We start from the raw sequence: 13226 nt of genomic DNA, 5'->3' as shown, positions 1-13226 counted from the left end.
TTTGAAGTGAAACTTCTTTTGGGCGAGATGACAGTAAAATGTTAAAACAGAATTTTAATGCAACGTTTTCGTAAAAAAAAAAAAAATTAATGCGAGGACAGATAATAAGTAATTGACCCAATAAATGTAAATAGAGCACTATGCTATATACGTTGCTGGGCTCGTGTTCGTTCTCCTCTTTGTGCGTTTATCAAATTAAGCATATTTAGACATCATCGATTCCATATAATCACAAAGAGTAAGAAAATAATATCCGATAGAAACTTTACACATTAAAAAAATTTGTCATCGGAACTGAAGTAATCTTTGCAAAAATACAAATGTTTGTAAAGATAATTTTTTTAACATTTATCATCTGTACAAATACAAGAATAATAACAGCATAATTACAATTACATTTTTTTATTAACTTCTGGACTCGGAAAGTTGCGCCTACTGTTAATAGATGGCACTTAATATTAAATACGATCTGTTCAAGTGTAATTTGTTGTGCTTATCGACAGCAGAACCTAGAGTGTAATCATGCGTTAGCTTCTTTGGATTCAGTACGTGTAGTTAGAAAATGGGTGGTATGTTTTCCGTATTATGCAATTGTAGTTCCCTTTATGTACGATGATAGTAAAAGTAGGAAACGAATGCGAGTGTTTCAAGTTTAATGTGCCTCGAAAAAGTCAAATCGATGGTTGTTCCAATCGAGTGGAAGAGAGATAGATGCGGCGCAAGCGTACAATGAGCGTAACGGGACAATGTGCGTAACGGGACACTTTTTCGTGCGTGCAGCCGGCGTTCATCGATTTATTAGACGTTGTCACGTCAAAAATTATTCCATTGAATTAATTAGGGACAGTAACACATCACAAAAGAAACTATGTGGTAAATTAAGGTGTTACGCCCAATTATTTCAAACGAAATAATTGCACTGCATCATAAGTTTTTCGGTCGAATTCAAACTCATCCTGTTCACACGGATCGCATTCAGTTACGATTTCAGCCCGGTGGTCAGTTTTGTGCAAGGTATGGTAGAGTTCGAATCCGAGTCCGACTTTCCCGGCGACAGTTCCGCGGGTTTGTTCCGGTGGCCAGCCTGGCGAAGGAGGGGAGGGTGTGACGTCATGACGCAGGCGCAGGTGTGGCGCAGTTAATGACAGCCTCCCCTCACGCGGCCTTTTTGTGGTGGACGGGCCAGGGATGCCAACTTGGGGGTTTCCCCCCCAAATTTAGAGGGAACCAAGATTTAATGTGTATTTTTAGGGGGTACATTTATTTAGGGGGATTTTTTTTAGCGGGTTCATTATTTAAGAAATTTTTTTAGGGCGTGAAATTAAAGTGTATATCTTGTAAACAAAGTAAAAAAAGAACAGCAACACAGTGGCGCTGGTGGCTGAATTTCGTACTACGACCAACAACAACTTGCTGGTCGAGAGAGTTCCGTTTTTTTTTATTTTTTTTTTTACTTTTACCGTTCAAAGTTTTCAAGTTGTGAGTTGTCTGGTTGAGGTTGTGTCCGTTAGTTTGCTGTGCACTCGCGAGTTTTATTGGATTGCAAAGTAAGTCGTTTATGTTTTTCTGTGGTGCCAAGGAATAAAAAAAGAAAACAATAATAATAATTATTCGTGTTCAAATCTTTTCAAGAATGCCAAATATATATAGATAGATAGATAGTATCAGCAAAAAGATACGAAATGTTGGGAGGCCGATCCAGAACTTCAAGGTTAGTAAACATGTATTATTTGAACCGAAATTAAATTTTTACATTTATAAAATTGTAGATACTGAATGTTATTTTTCAAAATTATTATGCTCTGTTTGTGCAGAAAAATAGGGAAATCTAAGGTTCAAGAGAAAATAATTTTAGCTCCCAAACAGGGTGTACAATGAAAACATTAGGGGTTTCTAATCGAAATCTAGGGGGATTTGAAGTTGGTCCTAGGGGGAACACTCTGTAGGAGTTGGTATCACTGTCCGTGGCCCGTGCAGACGAAGTGAGCCTGCCCAGCTCCCGCGAGGCTCTAAATAGCACATTGAGGTTATGGTGTTGTGCTTAACCTCTAATAGCACATTTAGTTTATGGTATTGTTCTTAAACTCTAGTACCACAATGAGGTTATGTTGAACATGTTGACTGACGAGAGGAAAACAAATATCGTCACAGTGGGAGTTTTGAATGCATGCAACGATTTTCTGTTACACTGATCACAACGTAAAAAAAAGTATTTCCTCAAGTAATTAATTTAGACATACTGTTTCCAACAGCAATTTATTTACAATAAAACAAACTATACAATTCAAGTTTTGATATTACAACGAAAGTTAATATGATACAAAAATAATTTCTCAATGCAAGCACTGGAAATGAATAAACCATAAAAGTCACTAAGAGTTGACCAGAAAACAAAATTAAATTATATAATACTTTTTGAACCCCAATCTTATTATGTATAGTTTGGTTCACTTCTTAAAAATTGGTTAAACTAGATGGTTCGGGTGGGGAGTAAAACATGTTTTCTTAAACGTCTTCCTGAGTTTACCAGTTCAAATACATGGCCTAGTAATAAAATCAAATTCGTACAAAAATATTTACGATAACAGAATAGATATCCAATTTAAAATATAAAAAAACAAGCAAATATAATTTACATATTCTGAATTTATGCGTTTCACTAAACACGTTCAATGGATTTTACAAAAATTCATATAGCTATACACACTCAGTACATAAACTGTGTTCAACTTAAATGCTTCTCGATCTATTCCAATATACCTACAGTTCCTGGTTCAAAATTAGATGATGTGGATGTTCTAAAGTTCACTATATATACTAGAAAACACTGCTCCATCTATAATGAAAGGTTGTAAAAATGTGTTATCTACACACCCAGAAACAACACACCTCAAACTAATGCAATTACACTTACGTAAACCACATGCATATCATTTACAGCCACGTGGATGTCACAATACGCAGTCACAGTAGCTGAGGATGAGATCTTAAAATAATGAGTAATAACATTTCATAACAACACAAATTTCGCCATAATACGCAATTTTCAGTCTATGTGCATCTCACCAATCATTTACATACATACAGCAAGACACAAAGATACTGAATCGCACTTAATAAATTACTTTATAAACCTAATTTTCGCTGAACAGTTCTGTACAGTATTCCAGTTAACCTGTTGAACTATAATACAAAATTGATTGAGAAGCTGCACAAGCTTGTACAAGACCGTACAAGTGAACATTGTGAACTGCAGTTAAAATAATTGTATCCCTTGACCTGAAAAAAAAACCTAACACGTAAAATACTTCATTATTTTACTTGAACTGATTTTCAAAAAAAAAAAATTCAAAAATGCTGTACATAATTCCAAACATAGGTTCTTAGCATTAACGAATACATCCTGTAGCAGCAGGTTTGTTGCCAATATTGCAATATTGCATAGTTCGCACGAGTCTGAATGCTGCGTGCTAGAAGTTTCTTCTTTGGTAGTCTCCGCTGGAGACACTGCAGGACCGCACTGTGCAGTCACTGGACAGTGGGGCGCGAAGAGGAACTACACGTCAGACTGAGGAACAATGACTGGAGGGCGGGGGGGGGGGGGGGATCTGCAGGCCGGCTAGCGCCTCATGATCTCCTCGATGCTGAAGCCGTGCATCTTGGTGGAGGGGTTGCGCGGCGGGACCCGCGGGGGCGGCGGGGGTTGGGCCGGGGGCGGCTCGCCCCGGCTGGTGGACGGCTCCGGCGGCGGCGAGCGGCGGCAGAGCGGGATGTCGGGCGGCTCGGGCAGCCGCCGCCTGAACATGCCCGGCCCCGGGGGCGGCAGCGGGGGCGGGGGCGGCGGCGGGGGTGGGGACGGCCCGAAGGCCTGGCCGCTGGTCACGGTGGCACACCTGGCCGGGGGTGGCAGCAGGTCGCGGCGGATGTGCAGCTGCGGCAGCGGCGGCTCCGGGGGTGGCGGGCGCATGGTGTAGCCGTCGTGGTGGTGGCAGCGCGTGGTGGCCGGGGGCGGCGCGCGGGGGCGGCTCGGCTCGCCGGACTCGCTGGAGGACGGCGACGAGGCGCGCTGCGGCTCGGCCGCCCCCAGCGCCTCCGGAGGAACGTCGCCCACGGCGTGCGTGAGCGCGTGGCGGCGCAGGTCGCAGTTGCGCCGGAACACCTTGCCGCAGGAGTTGCACTCGTAGGGCTTGTGGTCGGTGTGCGTGAGCAGGTGCGTCTTGAGGTTGGAGCGCTGGTTGAAGGAGCGGCTGCACACGGGGCACTTGTGCGGGGACTCCTCCATGTGCAGGATCTTGTGCACGGCGAGCGTGCGCGACTGGCAGAAGCCCTTGCCGCACTCGCCGCACTTGAACGGCTTCTCCTTCGAGTGGATGTACCTGCAACACCACGACCACCCGTCTCAACCTCATCTCCTGCAGCCCGGCCGTCGACAGTACAAGGCATGCAAGTATACCGTGCAACAACAACAGAATACTTTTAGAGTTTGGCATACAACCATTGTGAATAACCAACAAAAACAGAATCCACGCAACACTACGTACCAATATGAAAAAATTAAAATGTTGCAGTGCACAACATCATATCTTTTCCTTCGTTTGTATATATGCTAAACATTTATAAATTTTGACAGCATTCTAGCCTATAAAAAACCAACAAACATTTTTATCCAGAAAATTTAAATGTTCATGCACGTGGGAAAAGTATAGCATTATACTACACCACACCTCCATACTTCTAGTGAAATGTTCTACCGCTCATGATAATCACTCAGGTACACAATACTGCCCATTGCAGTGTTGCCAACTTCCAGTCGGCACAAATCTGAACAATAGAACGCAGTCCGGTAAGGCGTTCCACGCGCGCCTACCCGGATTACAAGGGTCGTCGCTACACCCCTCCCCTCCTGCGCACCCCCGCGCATCGTCCAGCCTCGACGCCGCTATCTACTGCTGAACGGCCTTTGGGGGCCGCCGCGCGGAGCAGCGTGAATCAACGCCGCCCTTCTGGACTGTTCGGGCGTCGGGTCGGCCCGGTGATGACGCGACTCGTCACAGCCGCTCTCGTCGGTTCGAGAAGGGCGCCACAAGCATATAAGCAGCGACGCCGGCCTCCGCGGCCGTGAGGACCGGTGAGTGCCCCGACGAGTTCCGATGCGAAGGGAAGTACGACAACGGCGAAGAGGGTGAGATGCATAACTAGGGACCGGAAAAATTCGCGGATTCATTCCGCGTTATGCTAGAATACAAACAACTGAACCTTCATGTTGCTCCTGTGATTGGCTTACAGATTGTCTGAAGGACTTTGAGCCAACGGAAAACTTTCAACAAAAAAAAAAGTATCGAATCGCAAGCGTCCAAGTTGACAGATGTCACGAGTCGATAGCCAATGAGCAGGTGGCATTTGCCTGAGTGTGTAGGGGGTTGTGGAGTCTATCCTAGAAGACACTGAATGCGCGAATTTTTCCTGTCTCTATACATAACCCCCCCCCCCCCCTCCCGAGAGTGGCGCGACACGGAGTTGAACTGGATCGTGAGAGTGCGGCGACTGAGTGGCGCGAGACCGTGTGTGTGTGTGTGTGTGTGAAAAGGCGCGCGGTAAGGGGCGAACCACTGTTGAGCCTAGCTCCACTGCGGAACTAGACAGACATTGAGTGACTTGAGAGAAAACATTTTTTAAGAGGCCAGTGATTTGTGATCAGGCTTTTTTTAAGTACGATTATTTATTATTAATGTACATATTAGTTAATTAATAAAACCGTGAAAAAAAACATAATTGGGCTATATTTCTTACGAACCCAGTTATCCCCACAACATAAATCGTAACTATATATATATATATATATGTGTGTGTGTGTGTGTGTTTATTTTCCCATTAATGTCCATATTTTTAACAGAACGCTAGACAAACAAAAAACAAATAAATATTCAAAGCACCCATGGGCGCGGGGTCCTACCCCCGAAAAACCTAATAAAAAACCGTCATTCCCACCAACAAAATAAAAAATAATGCGAAAGCAAACCGCTGTTTTTTACCCCACGCTCAGGCTTTTAAGCCTTGTTAATTTTTTTGTTCTAATTTTTTCTTCATAACTTTATATGTGAAGACTATTTCTAAAATTTCAACTCGATACCTCCCTCGCATTTATGTTCTGCCACAAATATTTTGAACAGATGTTCACTTAGCGCAATATCGTGGGTGTAAAACTTTCGCGCAAGTTATAAAAAAAATACGAAGACTTGCGCGAATTTCTTTTTTATAAATGTTGAAAATATTTGAGCCGGATGAACAAATGTAAGGGAGTTATCGAGTTACAATTTAAGAACTAGCCCTTAAATAAAAGTAATGACGATGGAAAGAAAACAAAATACAAGTCATGCTAGACCGAGCTTTTAGTGTGACACGGTACTGTACTTCTTTGGTTTCTAATACTCAACACACAAACACATACCTATTAGATGAAATATTAAGTTTATAAGAAGTTTCAATTGTATATAGGTGTTCGAAGATGCGCTGATAACAGGTTTAATGTGCTTCTGTGTTGGGAATTGCTGAAATGGCGAGGGAGCATGTAAAATATAATTAGCGTATAATAGATTAAATACAGTATGTCCATAAAAAAAGTCCCAGTTATAAATTTTAATAGTACCAACTGAAAGCGTTGTAGAGTTGTGTTTCAATGTCACAATTAAAGAGTAACTCGTTTAGTTTTAGATAAACGCATGTGCGAGTATTTCTTTGTTGTTTTCTCGCTTGCAGCGTCACCTACGCAAAATGTCGACTCCTGAGCGTAACGCAATTTGCTGAGGGTGAATCTGCAATGTCTGCCCTCCACATTGGAATCTCTTTGTACGAGAGAGGTTGAAGGTCCAAGTCCCTGACCGTTGGATTGGTCGTAATGGTCGAGACGACAGAGCTCTTTATCGCTGGCCTCCACGTTCACCTGACATTAAGCTACGCGATTAGTTTTTCCTTTGGAGCTTTTATAAATGGTCGAGTCTACGTTCCGCCGCTACATTATGATTAGCCAGAGTTGAGACACATTATTGGACTTTAGGTTGGATGTGTGCCGTATAACTAAAGGTGCACATATTGTACCTCTGTAAGAAAAACTGTAATAGTTTACCTTCAATTTAATGTAGGGGCCTATGATTTGTTGTAGATAGTCTAAATTAAACTGTTATAAAGTACCACTGAAACTGGGACGTTCGTTTATGGACATCCTGTAGACCGATACTCGCACCCGCACGACCGAGTCGGTAGATCGATACTCGCATCAAGAAGACCGTTTTGGTAGATCGATACTCGCATCAGGAAGACCGTTTTGGTAGATCGATACTCGCATCAGGAAGACCGTTTTGGTAGATCGATACTCGCATCAGGAAGACCGTTTTGGTAGATCGATACTCGCATCAGGAAGACCGTTTTGGTAGATCGATACTCGCACCAGGAAGACCGTTTTGGTAGATCGATACTCGCACCCGCACAACCGAGGCGGTAGATCGATACTTGCACCCGCGGCAGGCACCCGAGTCCAGACGACGTGGGGCAGGCCGACGACCTCGCTCCGACAGCGGCGCACCGCCTCGTCCCGTTACGCGCGCGGTCCATCGCGGACCATCGGCGTCCCTCCAGGAACACAGCTGCAAGGGACAGCTTCTCGCCTGCTGATTTGGCCACTGAATCCCTCCTCAATGTATATTACCATTTATAACACTACGGGTACACCACCACTTCTTTCTGATTGGGTAAAAATTTTCCACCTCTTACAGTAATTCGAACTCGAGCGATCACGAAAACTTTCGTTAAAACGGACCAGCGCTCTGCTATTTGTTCCACACAAGACCACGGAAGACCACGGAGACCCTGCGAGGAGACTTGATGTAAGCTTTTGGACATACGCCATTGCTAGCACATGTATGTCTGTAGAAGAAAACTACAAAAAACCCAAAAAACAAAAACACAAATTAAGCAAAAATTTGCTGTTGTCAACAGGATATACCTAAACACCACATAATATTCCATAACAGGAATATGGTCATCAAACAAAGAAAAACAAAGAAAAATTTACTAAAAAAAAAAAAAAAAAAACACAAATTATGACCGCACAAAAATATTGAACCCAATAAAATTCAGCACAACAGTTGAGACGAGACAAAAACACGACAAAACGAAAAGACGAAACAAACACAATAATTTTCCAAAACAGAAAGAAGCGAAGTTTCGGGAACTGCTATCTGCTCCCGTCCTCAGGCAGAGACGCACATGGTACGAAAACACAGGTGCGACTGACATACATGTCTACAGACATACATGTGCTTAGCAATGGCGTATGTCTAGGGGCATGCAAATCTCGCGAAAAGATTCCGAGCTAGCTGAAAGTTAAAACACTGTAGCATTGTCTGTGTTTAGTGATTGGGTGAGTTTCTTTCAGGTGCATGTCTGCTGTTAGAACACCAATCACAGAAATTCAGTTCGGAAGTAAACGCGTCCTGAGTGGCTCGGTCAAATAAGTAGAGACAGGAAGAATTCGCGAATTCATTTCGCGATAGGCTAAAATACAAATCGTTATACCTCAGTGCTGCCTCTGCTATTGGTTCACAACTCACCTGGATGACTCTGGGCCAATGAGAAACACCTAACCAAAGCTTTATCAAATCACAGGCTGCTACGCTGGAACGTCTCACAAGACAGCAGCCAATGAGTGGGTGGCATTTGACCGAGTGTACGTAGAACTATGGAGTTCATCCTACGGGTCATTGAACCCGCGAATTTTTCCTGTCCCTACAAATAAGGCAACGACTTCTCTCGCAGACGACCGCCAATCACAAGGAAGAAACACCTTAATGTAGATATACATTGTTGCAGTCTAATAGGTATTCAGTTTTTTTCCGCGAGAAATGCCTGCCCCTAAGTATGTACAAAAGCTTACATCAAATCACGCACTCCCATTGCACAAATCTTTCAAAGATAACCCGCAAGGAGAGTTCCCTCGTGTGACAGGGGCTTCATGAGGCTCAGCGCGTGTGTGCGCTCCAGCAAGCGGGCAGCCGCGCCGGACAAGGCAGGGCTCTGTGCCTTGTGCCAACAGCCGCGGTAGCCGGCCCACACGAGCCCTCTTCCCTCCCGGCTCACACGAGCACGCGCGGGCAACAGCCACAGCTACGAGCAACAGCCACGGGCTAGAATTCAAGCATCATGCTATTTACGAGTGAGACTCTTCTTTTTTTGAAGTAGCTTGGCTTCTGGGTTGCGGCCGAGTGTCCTTGGCGAATAATTCACCATAGTTTCGGTCGACATTGCAGTCGCCATCATCAGGGATCAGTTACCTACTAACCTACTAGGTTAACTGCTCCCTGATGATGGCGACTGCAATGTCCAACGAAACGTCGGTGAATTGTTCGCCAAGGACACGGCTACTACCCAGAAGCCAAGCTACCTCAGACAATGATGGCCGTGAAAGCCTGCGAACATTATCGAGACTCTTATTGTTCTTGTTAGTGGGCACTACCTGATTCGCTTGCCTCTCTCCCAGCTCCCCAAATTTGTAAATAATATACCACGGTTGACTTATTTCATTTCATTGTTTTTTTTTTTTTTGTTACGTATGCTCTCGCACTACGTAGGTACATGATGACGTCTCCGTGGCGTGTAATCCGTTATAATAGTCTGCATTTCATCTTTGTATGTCATTAAGGGTATGTGTTTCTGGATGAATAAATGTCTTAACACATTGCACACCTGTTTTCCATTTCATCGCTTGTGCCCAGTGGCGGATCCAGGATTTTGGTTTGGGAGGGGCTTGACCCATCTGAGGCTAGGCTTTATCAAGGCAAACACTAAAACAATAGTGGACCCAGATGCTTTTGGAGGGGGCTTGAGCCCCTTAGCCCCCCCTCTGGATCCGATACTGCGTTGTGCCCCTCGCATTAGACACGAAGAGGGTTACATTTGTGTAACTGCGTCCTTTTCTTTGTGCGGCAGCTGACCGGAGGTGGCGCCAGGTCCTGTCCGGAGCAGTAGGCGGCCACTGGACGGCTAGGGACGCCTTGACGTCTGCCCGCCGCGAGGCGTCCGGCCGCGGGCAGCGCCGCTTTCACGTCCCCCGCCCCGCCGACGGCCTCAACCCTGCCCCGCAGCTCCCGCCCTGACCGTCCGCCCGGGCACACACACACTGTGTCCGTCCGAGCGGGGGTCTGTTCACGAGAAACATTCGAGAATTCGCGGAGAGCCGGTAAGGATATTTTTTAAACCGTATTTTCAGATGAGTTTAAAAATGACTAAGAGGCGTGTTTACGGAGAAAATTTTTATGCATAAAACATAGGTACAGATTTTTTGATAGCACTTGAGGGTAGGGTCTGGAAAAGAATTCGCGTGTTCAATGACCTCCAGGATGGACTCCCAAGATACTCTGCACTTCTGGGCAAACGTCGCTTGTTCATTGGCTGCTGACTTGTGAGGCGTCTCAACCGGGTAACTCGTGATTCGACACTTCTTTGATTGATGGTTTCTAACTGGTCCGGAGTTCTCAAGTATTAAAATCAAACCAGTAGCAGAAACAGCAAGAAGGTATACGTATCTGAATTTTAGCTCGTCACGAAATGAATCCGTGAATTTTTCCGGTCTCTTCTTAAGGGACTGTCATTACACATTTATAGAGATCGGAAAAATTCGCGGATTCAATGACCTCTAGGATAGCCTCCATTATCCTCTGCACTTCTCAAGTAAACACGCGTGTTCATTGGGTACTAAATTGTGAGGCGTCTCCACTGGGTAGCTTGTGATTCGACGCTTCTTTGGTCGATAGTCTCTCATTGGCCCAGAGAGCTCCGGTTAAACCGCGAGCCAATAGCAGAACCAGCAGAATTATACACATGTTTGAATTTCAGCATATCACGAAAAGAATCCGCGAATTTTTCCGGACTCTAGTCATAACCGTTCTAATTTGTGCGTTTCTAAGGTAGGTACGACTTTCTAAGTTACGACGTTTCCAAGCCACGTTTTTCGGCGTAGCGTGTTTCTAAGTTATGATAGATATAACTTATGACAGTTTCAAAGTTCGAGAATTCTAAGTTATGACTGTCCCAGATGTGTGTTTATGAGTTATGCGTGGACCCCGACTGCGTTCGGGCCGGTGCACGGAGCAGCCTGGTGTTTGTTTCTTCCCGGTGCGGCAGGTGGCAGCACTGGGCTCCCTCAGAGGCGGGATTACCTGCGGTGCTGCATCACGCGGGGTGTCGCCTGGCTTTATCGCCCCCCCGCCTACCAGACACATAAATTACCGGATTAGAATAAAACGTTGGCAGTGCACACACCGCAGCAGGGTCTGCGGGATGCGAGACTGTACAGTGGCGACCCAGCACGCGGTACAGTCGCTGCTGCACTCAGCGGCACACGGTACAGTCGCTGCTGCACTCAACAGCACGCGGTACAGTCGCTGCTGCACTCAACAGCACGCGGTACAGTCGCTGCTGCACTCAACAGCACACGGTACAGTCGCTGTTGCACTCAACGTGGTTGTAAGACCCCAAGGCCCGTTCTGCAAGTACACGTAAACGTAGACGTATCTCCCGGGTCGAATCCCCGTCGCGTTTGCTAATTCCACAACGCACGGGAACGTTACAAATGGCAACCAAGGAGATAGAATTTCACGGTTACTAATTATTAATTTATAGAGACCGGAAAAATTCGCGGATTCATTTCGTGATAGGCTGAAATTCAAACATGTGTACAATTCTGCTGGTTTTGCTATTGGCTCGCGGTTTAACTGGAGCTGTCTGGCCCAATGAGAGACTATCGACCAAAGAAGCGTCGAATCACAAGCTACCCAGTGGAGACGCCTCACAATTTAGTACCCAATGAACACGCGTTTTTACTTGAGAAGTGCAGAGGATAATGGAGGCTATCCTAGAGGTCATTGAATCCACGAATTTTTCCGGTCCCTAAACATTAGATATTCTTGTACTTGAAACAATTTTTAACGCACGTATTTAAAAAGGAAGCGAAGCAAAACACTCTTCTTCTACTTGGACGCACGGAGGAACGTAAGCGGAATAGCTTGTCCGTTCGGTCCGTGTTCGCAATCGTGCCATCATATAAACCCGTTTCGTGAGATCCGTCTCCGCTTACGTGTAATTGTAGAACGGGTCTAATCACGACAGCGTGTTGAATATTTTCAAGTTTGTTAACGCAGTTATGGTCGGACAACAAGCTCAGACAGACCAAACAACCGTGACTGAGCGAATGTGGCAGGGTTTTAACTCTGCCTTATGGAGCACAGAAATGTGTCGTGAGGTTAGTATTATCTTCGTACACAGAAGAAAGCAAAATTATGCACGGCAAATGATTTCTTTGTAAACCACTTACCAAGAAATAGTTTGTATATAATACCACAATAAAGATATTTTAACTTCGTACAAGACATGGCGGTGGTTATTTTCTCGTATATGAAATACGTTTATCGAGATATAACTGAGTATTTATAGGAAAATTAGCGCATAGTTAGAGATGTTAATTAAAGAATCATTCAAGTATAATTTATTCAAACCATGAAAAGATAATCGAATATTAAATAATTTGACTTCATTTTATTATGCTTATCAATATACGCAAATAATACTGCAAATAACTTTAGATATTGTGGGTACTGGGACAATACAAAGCATAAATGCCCAGGCAAGAATCCGAACCCATTGTTACTGCGAACACTATTTTGAAGTGATACAGCTTGTTTTCATGTGAATGTACAAATTTACAAACATTTGTAATTTTACACGAATATTTATGGTCATTTACAGAACAAAAAATTTGGTTGTCTGTAAAGTCGGTTTACAGACGATAGTTTAACGTGACAACGTCATAACAAAACATTGATAAAATGATTGCATACTTTTATGAAGGAAATTGAATCATTTTTATTGAATCATCACTATTTTGTATGGATACAAAGAAGGAGTGAATGAAATCTACAATTTAATTGATGAACTTACTTTTAATTGCACTCATTAATTCAAATATGTTTATTACTTTAACGAAGAGATTATTTTAACTATAATTTTTATACATGTTTGCTATTTAACTTCTTCCAATCTGTGTTATTCTGTTAATGATAGGACGATGATAGGAAAAGTAGGAAACGAATGGGAGTGTTTTAAGTTTAATGTGCCTCGAAAAAGTCAAATCGATGGTTGTTCCAATCGAGTGGAAGAGAGATATATGCGGCGCAAGC

At 44.1% G+C, this 13226-nt stretch overlaps 1 protein-coding gene across 2 annotated transcripts in view; it reads right to left on the bottom strand.

Moving 5' to 3' along the window:
* Positions 1-2237: 2237 nt before the first annotated feature.
* LOC134543025 (protein bowel) overlaps positions 2238-13226 on the bottom strand; it is a 63057-nt gene continuing 52068 nt past the window's right edge. For both annotated transcript variants that reach the window (XM_063387716.1, XM_063387715.1), the window contains exon 3: positions 2238-4376. In XM_063387716.1, the coding sequence (XP_063243786.1) occupies positions 3620-4376 (757 nt within the window). In that variant the 3' untranslated portion in view covers positions 2238-3619. The remainder of the gene's footprint in view (positions 4377-13226) is intronic.

The sequence above is a fragment of the Bacillus rossius genome (assembly GCF_032445375.1).
Source record: "Bacillus rossius redtenbacheri isolate Brsri chromosome 9 unlocalized genomic scaffold, Brsri_v3 Brsri_v3_scf9_2, whole genome shotgun sequence".
Lineage (NCBI taxonomy): Eukaryota > Metazoa > Arthropoda > Insecta > Phasmatodea > Bacillidae > Bacillus > Bacillus rossius.
This window is presented reverse-complemented; position numbering and strand designations above follow the sequence as displayed.